Source organism: Nerophis ophidion, linkage group LG17 (assembly GCF_033978795.1).
Source record: "Nerophis ophidion isolate RoL-2023_Sa linkage group LG17, RoL_Noph_v1.0, whole genome shotgun sequence".
Taxonomy (NCBI): Eukaryota; Metazoa; Chordata; class Actinopteri; order Syngnathiformes; family Syngnathidae; genus Nerophis; species Nerophis ophidion.
Window position 1 is genome coordinate 37,488,818 of NC_084627.1, and position 20,408 is coordinate 37,509,225.

Genomic DNA, 20,408 nt, shown 5'->3' on the forward strand with positions numbered 1-20,408 from the left:
AGACTCCGGACTGTTGAACAACTTAAGCTGTACATAAAACAAGAATGGGAAAGAATTCCAACCGAAAAGCTTAAAAAATGTGTCTCCTTAGTTCCCAAAGGTTTATTGAGTGTTGTTAAAAGGAAAGGGTGAACATGCCCTTTCCCAACTACTTTGGCACGTGTTGCAGCCATAAAATCCTAAGTTAATTATTATTTGCAAAAAAAAATTAAGTTTATGAGTTTGAACATGAAATATCTTGTCTTTGTAGTGCATTCAAATGAATATGGGTTGAAAAGGATTTGCAAATCATTGAATTCTGTTTATATTTACATCTAACACAATTTCCCAACTCATATGGAAACGGGGTTTGTACATGCAGCCTTTACAGAAAGGAAGAAAAATAATAACAAGGAATTTGATAGTAATGTGATCTTCCCAAAGTTAATAAAATAAATATAAAGCTATGAATCAAACACAAACATAATATTTAAGCCTAAAATATGGTTATACAATTAAAAATAACAATGAAATCCACTGTTATTACCTATCATAAGTCTTCACTATAATGTTATTTCAACACAGACTATTTCTCTTACGCACCTGCCATCAAAAGTCTAAAGACCAACGGCACAATAAAAGAACTTCTTCATCCTATTGATTTTAGTAATCAGTCTGACCTTAGCCTTGTTTGTTGTATGTGCTGGTTTATGTGTTAAGTCAATGATAATCACTGTGATTATTCATATCATTTGACTAGGTTTAAACCTGCTAGATGGTAAGTATGTTCAATATAACTTTTGAATACAGGTAAAGTCAAGACTAAGATTATTAATTCAGTATTAATATTTGATTGGGCCCCAAGACCCTCTTTACTGGGAAGGTTGTGCCCTGAGGGCAAAAAGGTCAGGAACCCCCATCCATAAGACGGTGCTCTATTGTTTTTTGGAATTTGCTGCAAACATGTGAGTCTCTTCCTAGTTTATTTAACTGAACTTTGACTCGAGGGCTGCCAGTTGAATAGTCCTTCTCTAGAGTGATCTGAAGGAGATAAACAACAAACTCGATGAGGAGCATGATGTATGATATTAAAATGTTATCAAAATCTACCAGCAATCATGTCAAAGAACTGAAGGGTTAAATTGTATCAGATTGCATACAAAACATTTGGCTGGAAAAAAAAAGGGATGCTGCAAAGAAGCAGAAGGATGAAAAGGATCAGAATATTTTGCAATTGGCGCACATGAGTTGGAGCACAACGCGAACATGAATGATGTGATTGTGACCAGGCTTCACATTACACGCAGGGCAACTGCGAACAAAAGAGGGGAACAAGTAGGAATGGGTGGTGCTTCAACAGAGCAACAGGTGGCCAACTTTCAATCAAAGGGGGTGGATGTGGATGTCAACAACATCGATACAAGTATTCTAATGTCTGTCTGCCAGCATCATACAGTTCACCAACAAAAACTATTAAACATCATTGCTGTAACAGAGAACTAAGCTGAAAGGAGAGAATGAAGCAACGCCGACATAGAAAGCGCTTAATCTGAGGTACCTGGGAACACTCAAGCCTCTCTGAGCGTCAGCTGCAAATTCTTCAACCACAGAAAGTCGCAGTACTTGTTCTTTAAACTGAACACATATTGAAGGCTATGTCTTCCTCCATCACTGGTCACTGGTGACGTAACTTCCTGTCAAGCTCGCACAAACTGTCATATTGAACCTTTGACATTTTTTGACAATTTTCTGGTTTACTCATTTTTATTTTGGATTACAAACTCATTGTAAAGCTTTTTTGGAGAACGACCCTTGCGAGATATTTCAAGAAAAGAAAGACACAAAGAATGATATAGTCTGACGGAATTGAATCCTCAACAATTGACTGTGACTATAATTCAAGAGTCTTTATTGTTATTTCACATTGTGTCCAAGACACACAGAAAACAGAAACTAAGTTTTCCTCTTTCTGCAGTGTGTTACAATGGAGTAACAATAATAATAAAACAGTGGAGAGAATATACAGTATAAAGATACATTTAAAATGTAAAAAATAAAAGTGCATAAGCATATAAAGTATGTACAAGAAACAACTCTGCAAGCATTCTCAAATGTACAGAAAATATGACCAACAACACTGTAAAAGTAATACAACACTACAATAATGACATTGACTTTGACAAGTGACATTGGCTAATCGATTTCATTCAGTGAATAATATCATGATCTGGATCAGTGTTTCATCTAAATACGCCCTGCCGGACATTTCTACATCATTGTGTTAACCTGCTTAGTAATGTATGATCTGCGGATGGTTGGAGGAGCTTTTTATATCCAATGATCCAGACGATGATCTCACCGACATCTCCCCAAATATTCGCCAATGTTACTCTCTCCTTTTGGGTATTAAGTCTTCTTTACAGGCACAAGATCTGTGCCAAATACAAGGTGTGCCGCCCTGAAAGGATCGTTACTTTAACACAGCACGCCGTCTGAGCTGTGTAGTATGTTTAGGAGTGCTCGTAAAACACAGCTTGTAAGCTAAAACAAGGATTTTTTCATCTTAACTTTATTTAACCAGATGTGAGAGGCAATTTGAGTTAGCTTGAATTTTGTGTTTGTTTACTTATTCTTACCTTGCATTTATTATTTTGCGTGTTGTTTCTTTTTATGTTTGCCTGGCTTAGGTATTTATTAACCATCATGTCTATTTAATATTTTAAAATTTCCTATAATCCTGTAGTGTTTTTAAATCATCAGTATGAAATAAATATATTTGATTATACTTTAATCAGATGTAGACTGCTGGTGCCAGCAAAACAGTAGATTGTACACATTTTACAAACATTTCAATTCGGGGGGTCGTGAATCAATTTTGGTCTGTTTGGAAACATCTGAAATGTCAGAAAATAATAGCACTTTTTTTTAAATTAAATATACATTTCTTTGAGATGTTTATACTCTCATATTTACTCATACATCAATCTTTAACATCTTGACTTATTGTCTCTTCATTTATTATTAATTCTATGTAATCTTATTTTATATGTAATTATGTTAATTATTTGTATTATCTTATTTTTATTTTGTTTTTTTTCCTTGCACTCGCTTATATATCCCATTATCCGAACCCTCCAGGTGTCTGCTACATTTGCTGCCAGCCTGGTGACCAGCCCAGCAATTGGAGCGTACTTGTCAGCCTGGTATGGAGACAACCTGGTGGTCCTGGTGGCCACACTAATCGCCCTTGCGGACATCTGCTTCATCCTGCTGGCTGTGCCTGAGTCTTTGCCTGACAAAATGAGGCTCAATACCTGGGGAGCGCCTATATCCTGGGAGCAAGCGGATCCTTTTGCTGTAAGTAACACAATATGGGCTTCTACTAAATCTTACTTCATGCTTTATCCATTGAGAAATTAATAAAAATGTTACTTGGAATGGGTCATGGACCAGTTTGACATGGCTGCCACCGACAAGACACAGGTTGACACAATATGTTTACATGCACTAAAGAAAACCAAATTATTGCAGGAATTTGATTTTCTAAAACACATATAAACACCAAATTTAATTGTGTTTGGCTTATTAAAAATCGTAATAACAAACCTAGATTATTTGATTGGAAATATAATTTTGTAAATAGTCAAAAGAATCCACCAAAAGCTCTTTTACCAAATACAGTCTGTACATGAGGAACAGTTAAAACATACAAATTGTTAGAGCGTAATGCATAAGAGCTGTTTTTCTTTGTAACGAAGTACACAAGTATGGAGGCATGTATATAAACCTAAAAGAGCCTCAGCCAATGTGTGTATCTGCGTGCACTCAATGAAGATAAGTCTGATTTCATATAGAGTTGACAGTTGTGGGTGAGACTACGACAGCCATTAACAAATCATAGTGCTGAGGGAAAAACAGTGTCAAAGGACTGGAGGCATTTAAATGAAGCGCTAAAATAAAATCACGTCTCCATAATCGATTATGGGCAAGATTGTCGCTGTCACCAATTTCTTTTCTAACTTTAAGAGAGAAGCAGTTTTTATTTCTAAAAAAGAAACCAAGCTTTACCCTAAGTTTAGAGACCAAGTTGTTGGTATGGATTTTAAATGAAAGCTTCTTGTAATTTGTAATTGTAATTTAAGACCTGCTCTATAAGGTTTCCATTTGATGTTACAATAATTGGAATATTTTCCAGTAGCACCCTTGAATGAGAGAAAACCATTGCCTTGCTGTTATCTGTACTTAAAACCAATTTATGATCAAATAAGCCTGGATGACATCAAAAGCAGCTTGTAAAAACTCAAAAGCCTGAGTGATGGAGGTTGAACAGTATTCCTTCCACCGATCCACAGCATCCCCAGTTGAGGTCAGCAGCACACCGTCCTCACCTCACACGGTGTTAACAGCGCACTGCTTCTTCCTCCTGAGGCGATACATGGTAGTCCAAAATCACTTCAAAGCTGTCCTAAAGTTGTTCTCCATGGCTTCTCCCCCCATGTCCGAGTTTTTGCCTCTCCAACCGCTTAAGCCGCCCACCACTTGGCCTGTCGATACCTGTCTGCTGCCTCCAGAGTCCCATGAGCCAAAATGACTCCTCCTTCAGCTTGATGGCATCCCTCACTGCTGGTATCCACCGGCATGTTCTGGGATTATCGCCACGGTAGGCACCGACCGCTTGCGGCCACAGCTGTGATCAGCTGCCCCGACGTAGAGGCACGAACCATGGTCTACTCGGACTCATGTCCAGCGCCTCCCTTGGAACATGTTTGAAGTTTTTCCAGACGTGGGAATTTAAACTCTTTCTGACGGGAGACTCTGCCAGACATTCACAGCAAACCCTCATTATGCATTTAGCCTGCCAGGTCTATGCGACATCCTATCCACCCTTGGAGCCAATTCACCACCAGGTGGTGATCGGTTGAAAGCTCCACCCCGACATTCACCCGAATGTCCAAGACATGGCAGCGCAAATTTGATGATACAACTACAAAGTCAATTATCCAACTGCGGCCTTGGGTATTCCGGTGGAGAAATTTTGCTCACTGGGGGAAAAAAAGCAATGCAAAATATAAAGTTTGGCTCTCTTGCTGCTATCTTTTTTTGGAATTGTGCCTATCATTAAGAAAGACATGACGACGGATGTATTTTTTTTCTTTAATGCATTCTAACTTATAAATAAATGTAAAATAAATGTCTGCTTACAATGGAGCCAATTGGAGGTCCTCTATTCCACCCATAAAACCTAATAATTAACCATACAAAAACCACCAACAATAATCCATTCATATTTTGTGATTTGAATGTTAAAGTATTAGCGATATTGTTCTCATAAGCGCAAACGCAGACAAACTCACGTGCCGGGATCTGTAGCTTATGTGCCTATGTTGACATCATAAGCTGTTGAGCTGTTACTTTCCCTCGGTGATCATGAAAGTTTATTCTAGATCAGGGGTCACCAACCTTTTTGAAACCAAGAGCTACTTCTTGGGTACTGATTGATGCGAAGGGCTACCAGTTTTACACTTTACATTTTAAGTTTTTATATATATGCGGCATGGCGTAGTGGGTATAGCGGCCGTGCCAGAAACCTGAGGGTTGCAGGTTCGCTTCCCAACAATGGACATCAAAGTCGCTGCCGTTGTGTCCTTGGTCAGGACACTTCACCCTTTGCCCCCGGTGCCGCTCACACCGGTGAATGAATGATGAATGAATGATTGGTGGTGGTCGGAGGGGTCGGAGGGGCCGTAGGCGCAAACTGGCAGCCACGCTTCCGTCAGTCTACCCCAGGGCAGCTGTGGCTACAGATGTAGCTTAGCACCATCACATGTGAATGAATGATGGGTTCCCACTTCTCTGTGAGCGCTTTGAGTATATAACAATAGAAAAGCGCGATATAAATCTAATCCATTATTATATATATATATATATATATATATATATATATATATACATATATATATATATATATATGTATATATATATATATATATACACACACACAGATATATATATATACTGTACATATAGTCATTTGTAAGTTACATGTAAGTGTGATTTAAACAAGAATAGCTAAATAAATAAATAAATATATATATACATATATATATATATATATATATATATATATATATATATATATATATATATATATATATATATATATAAAATGGGTATTTATGTCTGTCATTCCATCGTACGTTTTTTTTCCTTTTACGGAAGGTTTTTTGTAGAGAATAAATGATGAAAAAAAAACACTTAATTGAACGGTTTAAAAGAGGAGAAAACACGAAAAAAATGTAAATTAAATGAACCAAAGTGAACCATTAAATGAACCAAAATATGACTTATTATATCTGTGTAAAATATTGGACACAGTGTGTTGTCAAGCTTATGAGATGCGATGCAAGTGTAAGCCACTGTGACGCCACAGTGACACTATTGTTAATTTTTTAATTTTTTGTGTAAATGTTTTTAATGATAATATCAATGAGGGATTTTAATCACTGCTATTTTGAAATTGTTACTAATATTGATAATATTCATTTTTGTTTCACTACTTTTAGATTGTACCATGTCATGTTTGTGTGTGCTCAATTGCTCTGTTTATTGCTATTATGAATGTTGCTGGGTTGGGTTTGGTTTTGGAATTGGATTGCATTGTTATGGTATTGTTGTGTATTGTTTTGTTGGAATGATTAATCAATTAATTTAAAAAACCATCTGGTCCTTGCGGGCACCGCGTTGGTGACCCCTGTTCTAGATTATAAATAATGCCTCTTACCTTGAGAGTAGAAGGATGAGGACAAACTCTGACAAGTTGGTACACTTTGACAGCCAATTTAGACCCGGTAATGGCGACAACGACATAAAAAGATGCTTGGTTCCCCCCCCTTTTTGTTTGCGAGAATTATAAGTCATTCTTCATCTAAAGGGGAAGATAGCAAGATTATATCAGTTGGCATCTTAATGACAGCAGACATTGTAGAGTAAGTGATGTTTATTATGTTTTTTGGCTATCATGAAGTCTGCAATGAGTAATAATCAGTGATGTTGAAAAAAGCAAACGTGATACGTTTTTTAAATTAAGTGCCATGTATGCTTAAAATGAACAAAATATATAAATATTATAAACGTGCCCGCATTACATATATACTTACAGTGTGTGTATAGAACATCAATGGAGGTATTTGGATGTTTTTTAAGGGCTTTATGGACATAATAGAGTGACTTCCATATGCCCCATTGTAAGCGGACATTTGTTCGCATTTATTTACTAGTTAGAATGCATTAAAAAAGAAAAACATGTGTTCTTGTCTAACATAAGGATTGTGAATGATAGGCAAAATTGAAAAAGAAGAGCAGTTCTTTTTTATTATTGCTAACATACAATAGCTGATCCCATAGGCAGGCAAATGAAATTGCGATCATTTTAACTAGTACAAGCGTTCAACAAACTAGACTTTAACGGACCAAAATAGACATGAAGCAGTAAATGCATTTCCACTTCGAAGCAGACAGTCAACAAGTGATCACCATTTCCGATGAATGCCTTTCAAATGTCGACCACAAACGCCGATTTCCTTCTGGCTGTCAATGGATTTAATTTTAGTCCCTCTGGCTGGCAAGCGGCTGGCAACTAATTATGTGTCGCCACATCCTTAGTATATTTAGATTGAAGTGTTAGATTTGCATGAAACACGTCAATCTGTTTTGCATGCAAAGGACACACTGCACTGGACAGACAGGTGCGATGTGTCTGTACTGTCTGTCCAGTGCAGACACTTTTCCGTTCTGGACATAGACAGGCATGAGCAAAAATATCTTAACACTCCACAACACAGTACCAATTTTGTAATTAAGGAGGCTTTACCTGGACTGTATTTCAAAGATTATTGCAGAATTAGACATACAATGCATTTGCATCAATTGGATACATTGATTTGTCTAACTTGTGTATTTCTAACTCTTTCTCTGTTTAGTCTCTGAGGAAGGTGGGCCAGGACACCACTGTCTTACTTATCTGTATCACTGTTTTCCTCTCATACCTGCCAGAGGCTGGACAGTACTCTAGCTTCTTCCTCTATCTGAGACAGGTAAGACAGACAATTTTGCGATAATAGTTGATTACTACAGCAAAGGGGAAAATACGTATTTGATACCCCCATGTTAATAAAGCCAGTATGTAACAACAGTATTCCTAACACTGAACCTGACACTATTTTGGGATAATTTAATGTTAATCTTTTCGAGTGTCCAATAACGCATGAAAAGTCACTAGATGTGACTCTAGTTCACCGTTAAACGTTACATAAAAAATTATATATTTTATTACTAAACAAATTAACATTTATTAACACATGAACACAAACAAACATAACATTGGTACCATAAAGTACCTGTATCGATTGCCAGGTACCGGGAATTGGTACCGTATCGATTCAAATGTAAAAGGTACCCATCACTAAAAAAGACACAAGGGGCAAATACGGTACTGAAAAGGACATCACCTCGACAACAAGAAAATAAGAGAGATCCCCCGAAAAGGCTTGATGCAGTTTGAAAACATCAACAATAACAACTCTACAGTAATAACATAGATTATGCCAAATTATGCCATTTTTAAAAATATATTTCATACTTTTTGATCACCAATAAGTAATTGCATATTGTCTATAAAACATTAGTTATACGATGGGTCATTCAGTCCAAAATATACTCCTGTAACAATTATACTCCAGTGTTTATAGTTACTTAAGTTTTTATTTTACTTATCTTTATTTAATCTTAAATTACCAAATTTTTCGGATCATAAATTGCTCCGGAGTATATGTCGCACCGGCCGAAAATGCATAATAAAGAAGGGAAAAAACATATATACTTCGCACTGGAGTATAAGTCGCATTTTTGGGGGGAATCTATTTTATAAATTCCAACACCAAGAATAGAAATTTGAAAGGCAATTTAAAATGAATAAAGAATAGTGAACAACAGGCTGAATAAGTGTACGTTATATGACGCATAGGCCCTGCGATGAGGTGGCGACTTGTCGAGGGTGTAAACCGCCTTCCGCCCGATTGTAGCTGAAATAGGCGCCAGCGCCCCCCGCGACCCCAAAAGGGAATAAGCGATAGAAAATGGATGGATGGATATATGACGCATAAATAACCAACTGAGAACGTACCTGGTATGTTAACGTAACATATTATGGTAAGAGTCATTCAAATAACTATAACATATAGAACATGCGCCCTGCGATGAGATGGCGACTTGTCCAGGGTGTACACCGCCTTCCGCCTGATTGTAGCCGAGATAGGCGCCAGCGCCCCCCACGACACCAAAAAGGGAATAAGCGGTAGAAAATGGATGGATGGATATAGAACATGCTATACGTTCACCAAACAATCTGTCACTCCTAATCGATAAATCCGCTGAAATCTTCTTCCTCGATGTCGCTTCTAAACAACTCTGCCAACTCCAAAGGTATGCGCCGCTTCCTCTTGTCGTTTTCTGCTGCATATTTCACTACGTCCAGCTTGTAATCTGCAGTACATGATTTCCTTTTCGGTGCCATTTTGTTCAGCCCTTCTCAGTTTTTATAAGTTGCCGCCAACGATGAAACGATCCATTTTAATAGCTACGGCAGTAGCATATAGCATATTAGCATTCCATGACCCACAATGCACTTCTGCCATGACCCTCCCCTGCCGAATTCTTACTGGTTGACGTGTATGTGACGATTGCTGACGTGTGTGTGACGATTGCTGGCATTTTCCCCGTCTCTTCTGCGAATGAGACAAATAATATTATTTGATATTTTACGGTAATGTGTTAATAATTTCACACGTACTGTAAGTCGCTCCGGAGTATATGTCACTCCCCAAACTATGAAAAAAACTGCGACTTATAGTCTGAAAAATACGGTATATATTATAAAACAAATTACTTACATTCGTATTCATTTCTTATTAACATTGTACAATCTATGTTGTACGTTTTTAGACATTTATTTGCTTATTGATTTCCTTTCTGTTCCTTACACAGTAAGGGAACAACATTTAAAATGTAAGCAAACACAATATTGTGAAGTCCATCCATCCATTTTCTACCGCTTATTCCCTTTCGGGGTCGCGGGGGGCGCTGGGTTCTATCTCAGCTACAATCGGGCGGAAGGCAGGGTACACCCTGGACAAGTCGCCACCTCATCGCAGAATATTGTGAAGTCTTAACATGTAAAGATTATGGTGTGCATTAAGTATTTGTAATAGACATACCCCATATGACAAGCGGGTATGAATAAATAAGCTTTGCTTCATCCTACTTCTTTTTTTATACCAGTTGAGTTGTGCAAATGTAACCATGTGATGTTTCTCAACTGTTAAGCATGTCTAAAACAAACCATATCATACCAAGTTGGCAACACATTCTATGGCAGACACGTTAAGGTTGAGTTACGATGCCATCTACTGTACAATCTACATTCACACGCAATCACATTATAATGTATTTGTAAGCGATAGCTACAGGTAGCGCCAAATCAATTTGGTACGGTCCAAACATGCTGTGACAAATAAATGAATGTATGGGAAACACTAAATCTTATATTCAACAGAAAATTGGCAGAGTAGAGGCTTTCTGTTTCATTATTACACCTTTGCAGTATTTTGTGAAAATGCTGGATAATATTTTATTTTGTGTTTCACCACAGGTCATCAATTTTTCCTCAACAACCATTGCTGTTTTTATTGGGGTTGTTGGCATCCTATCCATTGTCGCACAGGTAAGGAATCAAGGTGTTTGTTTGTTTGTCCAGTAAAACACATGATTGGAACAAAATTGGTTACTGAGGGTACTGTAATGACTAGAGTACATAATATGCATGAATTGAATTTAAATGTCTTCTTTTTTTCATTCCTAGACTCTCCTACTCACACTGCTGATGAGGACGCTGGGTAATAAAAACACTGTTCTACTGGGTTTGGGCTTCCAGATCCTTCAGTTGGCCTGGTATGGCCTTGGATCAGAGCCTTGGTGAGATTTATAATTTGCCTTTTGTTATATCTAACCACTTTGGATTTCTCATGTAAAACTTTAAGACATAATCATCAACTTTATCCATGCATGTGTTTGTGTCTCTTTGCTATGTGTCACCAGGATGATGTGGGCCGCTGGTGCTGTGGCAGCCATGTCCTCCATCACCTTCCCTGCAGTCTCAGCTCTGGTGTCACAGTCTGCAGATCCTGATAAGCAAGGTGACAAAAACAATCTTGTCAACTTTCCGCCACATTTTCATCTGCCACACATCAAAGTGTGTCATAGATTTTGCTAATGGGACTTGTGTTGTTCTTGACAGTCACCATGTTTTAAATAAGGAATGTCAAACTTGTTTTTATTAAGAGCCAAATCACAATCATGGCTGTCCTCAGATGGCAAGGAGTGAATATATAGAAATATGAATATATAATAGCCTGGTTACACAATTTGTATGGGCAACTGTTTTTGATTATTATATTTTTTACTAACACATAAATGGTTAAGTTGATTTCAAATCGAAAATCTAGGTGACAAGCAGATATTTAAGTATTTATTTTTGATAAGTGTGAAAAAACAAAAATGCTTGGAAAATCTTGCATGATCAAATATTTACATGTAGAACATTCACAATGGCATGCAGTACACTTTTCTGTCAATATTTAAAGAACAAATACATTTAGCCAGAATTAGCTTTATTATTTACATTATTTCACAGGCCGCGTAAAATGATTTGATGGGGCAATTAAAATGCAGAAATGCAGTAGAACATTCACAATGGCATGCAGTACACTTTTCTGTCAATATTTAAAGAACAAATACATTTAGCCAGAATTAGCTTTATTATTTACATTATTTCACAGGCCGCATAAAATGATTTGATGGGGCAATTAAAATGCAGCAGACCACATAAAAGGATGTGGCAAGCCACATAAAATGACATGGTGAGCCGTTTTAAATGTGGCAGACCACATAATATGACAAGGCGTATCACATAAAATGTGATACGCCTTAAGATTTGGCAGACTACATAAAAAGATGTGGCAGGCCAAGTTAAATAATGTGATGGATGTGGAGAGCCAATCAAAAAAATGTGTCAGATGACATAGAATTAAATGGCGGGCCACGTAAAATGTGGCAGACCACACAATGAAGTGGCACGCTACATTACAAATGCCAATCAAAAAATGTGGCAGATCACATAAAATAACATGGTGGGCCAGTTAAGAAATGTGGCAGATCACATAAAAAAATCATGGGGGGCCTTGGGTTTGATAACTGTGCTTGTGCCCCCACAGGTGTAGCCCAGGGAATGATAACAGGAATCAGAGGCCTGTGTAATGGTTTGGGTCCAGCTCTGTATGGATTCATCTTCTTCCTTTTTAATGTGGAGCTCAACACCATGGACCCCATCCAGGGAGATTTTGACCCCCTGCCTCTGCACAGTCCTACTGAGGTACGTACACCATAAGGTAGCGGCACCCATTCTTTTTCCACTCAGGGCTGTGTTCAGAAAGGTTTAAGGATGCAACGAGGGCCACTTTGATACATATAGTGCATAAAATATGCAAATATCTTGCATCTCTACTAATTAGGTAAATATTTAATAATATATATATGTCCTTTTTAATTAGAGTGCACAGAGAAACTGAGTTGCTGTGACAACAAGGACACTAAGGATTCTACTTTGCATTAGTTGTCTGAAAAAATTGCACACACCTTACAGTGATGCTTTCGCAAATTATTTTTTAAAAATATTGGCCGGCATAGCTCGGTTGGTAAAGTGGCCGTGCCAGCAACTTGAGGGTTCCAGGTTCGATTCTCGCTTTCACCATCCCGTCCTTGGGCAAGACACTTTTCTCACCTGGTCCCAGTGTCACTCACCCACACTGGTTTAAATGTAACTTAGATATTGGGTTTCACTATGTACAGTGCTTTGAGTCACTAGAGAAAAGCGCTATATAAATATAATTCACTTCACTTCACTAACGGTTAAACACAACGATAAATTTAGCCATTATGTGATAGTTTCAGCTTTTGGACGGCAGTATCCAATCCAGGAGGTCTGGCCAGTATTAGACTAATTCCATGACTATTGAGGGGTATGACGCTACAACATAATCACGGTTCAACACATATCTCGGTTTTAAGGTCACGGTTTGTTAAATGTTTTTTTAAATTAAGTATAAAAAAACTGCTAGCAGACCATTCTCACAATATGAATAACATCTGCATTTACATAATAACAATATAGATAGGTGTACCAATTCGATATCACCAAAAAAAACAAAACAAGTATGGGATTATATGGCTCCTACCTGAGTTGCTACTTTATCGTGGTGGAGGAGTTTGCGTCTCTCAATGATCCTAGGAGCTATGTTGTCTGGCACTTTTATGCTTCCTGGTAGGGTCTCACAGGACAAACACATCCTATGTGAGGGACCAGATAAAGAGTACCTCAAAGACTTCTATGAATACCAAAAATGGAGGACAAAGGTTTCCCTCGCCCAGACGCGGATCACTGGGGCCCCCCTCTAGAGCCAGTCCTTGAGGTGGGGCTCTGTGACGAGCGCCTGGTGGCCGGGTCTGCCCCGATGGTGCCCGGCTGGGAACAGCCCAAAGAGGCAACTTGAGTCCCCCCTCCATTGGACTCACCACCCATTGGAGGGGGCATAGAAGTCGGGTGATCTGTGAGCTGGATGTCAGCCGAAGGCAGGGCCCTTGGCGGTCAGATCTTCGGCTACAGAAGCTATCTCTTGGGACGTGGAATGTTACCTTGCAGGGGCGGAAAGGAGCCTGAACTAGTGCCCGAGGTAGAGAAAGTCCAGTTGGATGTAGTCGGTCTCACTTAGACACACAGTAAGAGCTCTGGAACAGTCCTCTCGATGGGGGCTGGACTCTCTTCCACTCTGGCATTGCCAGCAGTTAGAGGCCACGGGTGGGGGTGGCGATGCTCTTTGCCCCGCGACTCAGAGCCTACACGCTGGAGTTTAACCCAATTTCTAGGCGCAGTCAGGGCGTTGAGGGGATCCACTTGGTCGCAAGGTTCGGTCTCTGCTTTTTGCAGATGATGTGGTCCTGCTGTCTTCATCTGAACAGGATGTTCAGCTCTTACTGGATCGGTTCGCAGCTGAGTCTGAAGAAACTGGGATGACAATCAACATTTCCAAGTCTACGGTTCTCGCTCGGAAAAGAGGGAGTGCCATCTCCGAGTGAGGGAGGAGATCCTGCCCCTAGTGGAAGAGTTCAAATACCTTGGCATCTTGTTCACGAACGAGGGAAGAGTGAATCGTGAGATCGACAGGCGGATCGGTGCAGCATCTGTAGTGATGCGGAACATGTATCGGTCTGTCGTGGCGAAGATGCAGTCGAAAGGCAAAGCTCTCAATTTACCGGTCCTTTTCGTCACCTATGGTCATGAGTTTCGGGTTAAGACCGAAAGCACAGGATCACGGGTACAAGCGACCGAAATTAGTTTCTTCTATGGGCAGCGGGGCTCTCCCTTAGAGATAGGATGAGACGCTCTTTCATTCGGTAGGAGCTCGGTAGCTGCTCCTCCCCATCGAGAAGAGCCAGATGAGGTGTTTCGGACATCTGGTCAGAATGCCCTCTGAACGCCTCCGTGACCCAGGACATGGTAGAGGTTAATTGCTGGCCTCAGAACGCCTCGGGTTCCCCTGCAAAGTGCTGGACGAAGTGGCTAGGGAGAGGGAAGTCTGGGCTTCTCTGCTTAGACTGCTGCTACGGATAAGCGGAAGAAAATGGATGATGGGATTGTATAGTCCATCCATCCATCTATTTTCTACCGCTTGCCCCTTTCGGTTGTGTGTTTAACTGCTGATATAAACTCAGATACAAGCAATATCTGGACAGCCAGCAGGACAACCAGTTACCTTCTAACTGTCCTTTGTTAAGATTGGTGTTTTATTGCATTTTAGTCAAGTCATTTACAAAAAGGTAAACGTGGTAGGCTACTTTGAGCTAGCAGCTACACAACTGATAAGAACACAAAATAGACAATCGTAAGTTTTAATAATTGAACAGTATTTCGGTCAATAACAGCACATTTGTCAATATAAACAAGTCTCAAATAATGGTAGTTGCATATTACTACAGTAGAGGTCTTCAATGGGTACTCAGCAGAGATGCTGTAGGGGAATCGTGAAATGTGTGATTGATTCGACTTTTTTATGTATATTTGTTATATTTTCCCTGCAATTTGTCAACAAATGAAAATGTCTGTAAGTACACATTAACGTTGATCCAACACACTGTAGTGTAGTTTAGAAATGGCATTGGCATGGCCACCCCCTCTCAGGTTTAAAATAAAAACATGAACAAATAATTATATTCTATTCATGTTAGCATTTACAATTGCTAGTGCTCTAATTACCAGCTGGTGATTAGCACGCCAGTTTTCAGCTAGCAATTATTGTGCTAGTTGAATATGTTTTTTTTTTGCACATTAACAAGGTACCTTTTAGGACCAGATTAATTCAAAACTTAATCACAATTATATACACGATATATAGCAGACGGTCCTCGCTCCTTGTCTCCATCAGTTTAAGGGTCCTTGACTTGGAAAAGGTTGAAGACCACTGACTTAGAGATACAAGGTTTTCAAAGCAGAATTGTATTAGAAAGTATCTAGTAACTGCCCCAAGTGGAGGAGTTCAAGTATCTCGGAGTCTTCTTCCCAAGTGAGGAAAGAGTGGATCGTGAGATCGACAGGCGGATCGGTGCGGCGTTTTCAGTAATGCGGACGCTGTATCGATCCGTTGTGGTGGTGAAGGAGCTTACCCAGAAGGAAAAGCTCTCAATTTACCGGTCGATCTACGTTCCCATCCTCACCTATGGTCATGAGCTTTGGGTTATGACTGAAAGGACAAGATCACGCGTACAAGGGCCGAAAAGCGTTTTCTCCGCCGGGTAGTGGGGCTTTCCATTAGAGATAGGGTGAGAAGCTCTGCCATCCGAGAGGAACTCAAAGTAAAGCCGCTGCTCCTCCACATCGAGAGGAGCCAGATGAGGTGGTTCGCGCAGCTGGTCAGGATGCCACCCGAAAGCCTCCCTAGGGAGATGTTTTAGGCACGTTCGACCGGTAGGAGGCCACGAAGAAGACCCAGGACACATTGGGAAGACTATGTCTCCCGACTCAGGGATCCCCCGGGAAGAGGTGGACAAAGTGGCTGGGGAGAGGTAAGTCTGGGTTTCCCTGCTTAGGCTGCTGCGCCCGCGAAGTATCTAGTAACAAACGTGGCCGCATCATCAAATCATGAGCTCTACTTATTGATTTACTACAGCAAATAGGTGACGCCAAAAAAAAAAAGATCACTTCACTTCAACTTAAAAACAGCATAAATCAGATCCAGATGGTTAATAAAACATAGTTCAGTGGTTTTCATATCTAATATTGTTCTCTGTTTAACTAATTTGACCGGTTCAAACCTTGTCTAACATTCCACACTACAAAATATGTAAAAGTATGTAAGATTTCTGCTGATATATCAGATCAATATCGGTGTCCTATCATTAGCTGCAAAAGTTGTATTAAGATATGCCTAAATAAAATCGTCTATAAGTGTCCGATTGGACCTAGGGCTGGGAGATATATCGATATATCGCGGGTTTGTCTCTGTGCTATATAGAAAATTAGTATATCGGGATATCCGTGTAAACATTTTCACGCAGTTGCTTTTAAGCTGTGGGCATTACATTGCAGGCTTTTATCGCTCTTTGTTGTCTCGCCTTTTCACAGACAACAAGCGCACCTTCTTACATACGTCACATACATATACGCCCTCGCGGAGCAGAGAGGTAGCGGCATGGGTAACGTTAGCTATGGTGCGAGTGGTGATACGAGAGAAAGAAGGTGCGAATCTAGTACCAAATGAAGGAATAATTAATTCCCAAGAAAAAAAATCAGGGGGTCCATTGTCTGGCGGTAGTTTGGCTTCAAAAGTGGGAATATGTCAAACAGACAACCGGAATTTGTCAAGTGTGGGGCAAAAGCGTTGCTACAAAAAGTAGCATTACTGCTAATATATAGCATCATTTGAAAAGTCACCTGCTAGAGCAGGGGTCGGGAACCTTTTTGGCTGAGAGAGCCATGAAAGCCAAAGATTTTAAAATGTATTTCCGTGAGAGCCATATAATATTTTCTAACACTGAATACAACTAAATGCATGCATTTTTTTTATTAATAACAACATTTGTAGAGTACAATAAGTCTCCTATTATTTTGAATAACAGCTAACCACTAATAAATAAAATACTTCTAATAAGTAATGAGACTACTTGAACAGGTGCGGTAGAAAATGGATGGATGAATTAAAATGCATATATTTTGAATGTTCTTTTTAACACTGTGATTGCCAGCAAAATTATTCATTACTTATTGTGTTAAGCAATGTCAGCTAAGATTTATCTGAGAGCCAGATGCAGTCATCAAAAGAGCCACATCTGGCTCTAGAGCCACAGGTTCCCTACCCCTGTGCTAGAGAATGAAGAGCGCTTGAAACTCTGCATGTCAACATCTCTGTTCGGTGCCACACTAAAAAAATGCCGATGAAACCATTTCTACATCAACACCAATTGAAAAAAATATTTAACAACAGAAGGAGATAATGTCCGCAGTAACCTACCACATAGCAAAAGACGAACACTGTTTGATTTCCTATTATGCAGCTCATTTTTATTTGACACTTATTGAAATATATTGTGTGACATCATGTATAAAAGGGCACTTTATTTGTTTTAAACTATTGTAGTGGCGTTCTGTACAAAAAGTGCACTTTAATTTAGTGTTGTTTTGATGTCATCTTAGTAACATCATGCACAAAAGTGCACTAATAGCTTGTTTTAAAATGTCTGACAATCTTGCACTTTCTGTTTTGAAATGACATGAATGTTTGTGCCACTGCTTAATAGCTGTTTTATAAATATAGTTTTAGTAAATTGACTTAGCTGTGATTTCCTTCTCTGCGTGAAGGTTTAAAATGAGCATATATTAATGCAGTATGCACAAGAATGTTTTAATGTAGACACATAGAATCATCATACTGCTGTGATTATATGCCTCAAGTGTTCATTCAAGGCTAAGGCAAAATATCGAAATATATATGGTGTATCGTGACATGGCCTAAAAATATCGAGATATTAAAAAAAGGCCATATTGCCCAGCCCTAATTGGACCACCTCATTACAACCACCGCCGGAAGAAACAATTGATGGATAAAATGTTAAAAGTAACTTTTCGTGTTCCTTTTAGCAATCCCTCATCCCTGGCCCACCTTTCCTATTGGGAGCTTGTACTGTGGTCGTCGCCTTCCTCGTTGCTCTGTTCATACCAGAGAAAGCACCTGCCGCCGCATCTTCTCCGCTCCCTCTCAGCGATAAGCCCCATCCTGGAAGCAAGGAGTCGCTCTCCACGCTGGCAGGCGTCCATATTAACACTCCTCTGCCGGGCAGCGATGAAGAATCTCCTCCCGCAACGAGCGAGGAGGACTTTGAGCCCCTGTTGCAGGACAGCATCGTTTGACCCGTGGAAGGAAACCCATTGACACTTTGCTGGAAAACAAGAAGAGCACATTTGGTTTGCTGCAGGGTGAGTGTACCTCCATTGTCTTGTTGTTGTAGACTCACAGCAAGAAGTGCCAATAGCGTTGTTGCTTTGCCAGAAGGTGCAACATTTTACTGAACAGTTTGGTATAAAGGCAGCTGTCCAAGTGCTCCAAATGTGAAGCCATCGTTTAACTGGATGAAGACGGACACTTTTTTTTTGGCTGAAGAAGATCAAAGAAAGGGAAGGTAATGTTTTTAAAGACGATTCATCCAATTAACACCGTACGATATATGAACCCCAAAGAACGATACTGATTTTTAGACATTGTTGAAAACTTATCTATAATGAGCAACGACTTCTACTTCAGGTCCACGTTTTCTCTTTGATTTGTTTAATTTCACAATTCTATTGGATTGTGAAACTGAAAGAAGACGATGTACTTTAGCATTGTTGTTGCATAGATTCTGGTGCTAACGGTAGATTCCTCTAAATAATTCTGTATAATATACTGTAATAACACAAGTATTCTACCAATATCGTCGTGAATGTACTCCCAAGTTTTATCACCAAAGTCCTGAAACGGCTATAAATGTCAGTAAATATGTTTAAAAGGTCCTGCTTAAAACCATTTTTGAGGAAGTCCTAGTCACTGAGACTGCAATTGCTGGAAAGCCAAGAAACTACTTAGAAGATTGAGGACAACATGTCAGTTTAATTGTAGCTAATAGCCAGAATGTACACAATTGTTTGCTTCAAGACAACATGTGAATGATGAAGTAATGAGGGATTACATTTCAGCAGTAGCACTGAATGCAGTACTACAACAACTACTAGTACCACTACTAAAGTACTACTTTTGAAACCACAATATCAAGCTTGTCTTGTCAAAGATTGCGTGAAGAGGTCAGAGAGTAAACATATGCCTAATAATAAAAGTTGTAATTATGTTTTAACAATCTGCATAGACTTGGGAAATACACCATAAGTTTTATTTGTACTAAACTACTCCCAAGACAGCCCAAACATGTTCTCAGCTCTTAGTTATATTTTTAAATCATCAAAATCTCATTGTTTATTGCTTCTGAAAATGATGCAACCGATGATCAATATTTTTAGTACAAAACTGTCCAAACCCATATCATAATTACAATAAAAAAGTGCACAGTGTTGTTTGATTGTGGCTGTAAACACTGTAAATGTTGTACATAGACTCAATGTTAGTGATGAAAACTGTACATGCGATTTACTTTAAATAAAAAGTATGTTTCTTCTGAATGTGGGGAAAAATAAACATGTTGGTTAACAAAAATTAAAACAGAACACATGAATGCCAGCCTCGTGATTTATTTATAGCGTGTTAGCCAAGCCCTTAGCGCGAGAAGCACAAAAATCCTGAAAAGGCAAGTGAAAAAAAATAAAAGCCCACTGGAAAATAAAAATGAAAAAGACAGTGGAAAACAATAATAAAAAGTGCTATAAAAGGGCTATTCAAAAAAATTAAAAGGCCAGTGAAAAAAAAAATATTCAAATGAATAAGCCAGTGAAAAAGTTGGCTGTGGTTCTTGACCATTTTTTTTTTTTTTTTTTTTTTACCTCGGGGCCCAACTTTTCCACTACAAAAGGGCCAAGGTCCCACTCAAATATTAAGTCTAAATTAGTAATCCTTTTCTGGATTTTGTATGTATATCCAACCTACTTACAGTTTACAACCTTGTCTAATGATGTGAAACCATGTGTTAATCACAAAGATTGTTAGGCTTAGTTCAGGCTGATTGGAAAAATATGTTGTAACCACTGCACAAGGTACTCATGATGAAAAATGAATGTACTTGAAATG

At 39.1% G+C, this 20,408-nt stretch overlaps 1 protein-coding gene across 3 annotated transcripts in view; it reads left to right on the forward strand.

Moving 5' to 3' along the window:
• Positions 1-19,899, forward strand: part of mfsd14ba (major facilitator superfamily domain containing 14Ba) — a 30,480-nt gene extending 10,581 nt beyond the window's left edge. For 2 of the 3 annotated variants that reach the window (XM_061876890.1, XM_061876891.1), the window contains 7 exons: positions 3,118-3,336; positions 7,959-8,072; positions 10,685-10,756; positions 10,895-11,007; positions 11,131-11,228; positions 12,306-12,463; positions 18,278-19,899. In XM_061876890.1, the coding sequence (XP_061732874.1) occupies positions 3,118-3,336; positions 7,959-8,072; positions 10,685-10,756; positions 10,895-11,007; positions 11,131-11,228; positions 12,306-12,463; positions 18,278-18,547 (1,044 nt within the window). In that variant the 3' untranslated portion in view covers positions 18,548-19,899. The remainder of the gene's footprint in view (positions 1-3,117; positions 3,337-7,958; positions 8,073-10,684; positions 10,757-10,894; positions 11,008-11,130; positions 11,229-12,305; positions 12,464-18,277) is intronic. The other variant, XR_009802457.1, reaches the window with a different exon arrangement.
• Positions 19,900-20,408: the final 509 nt, after the last annotated feature.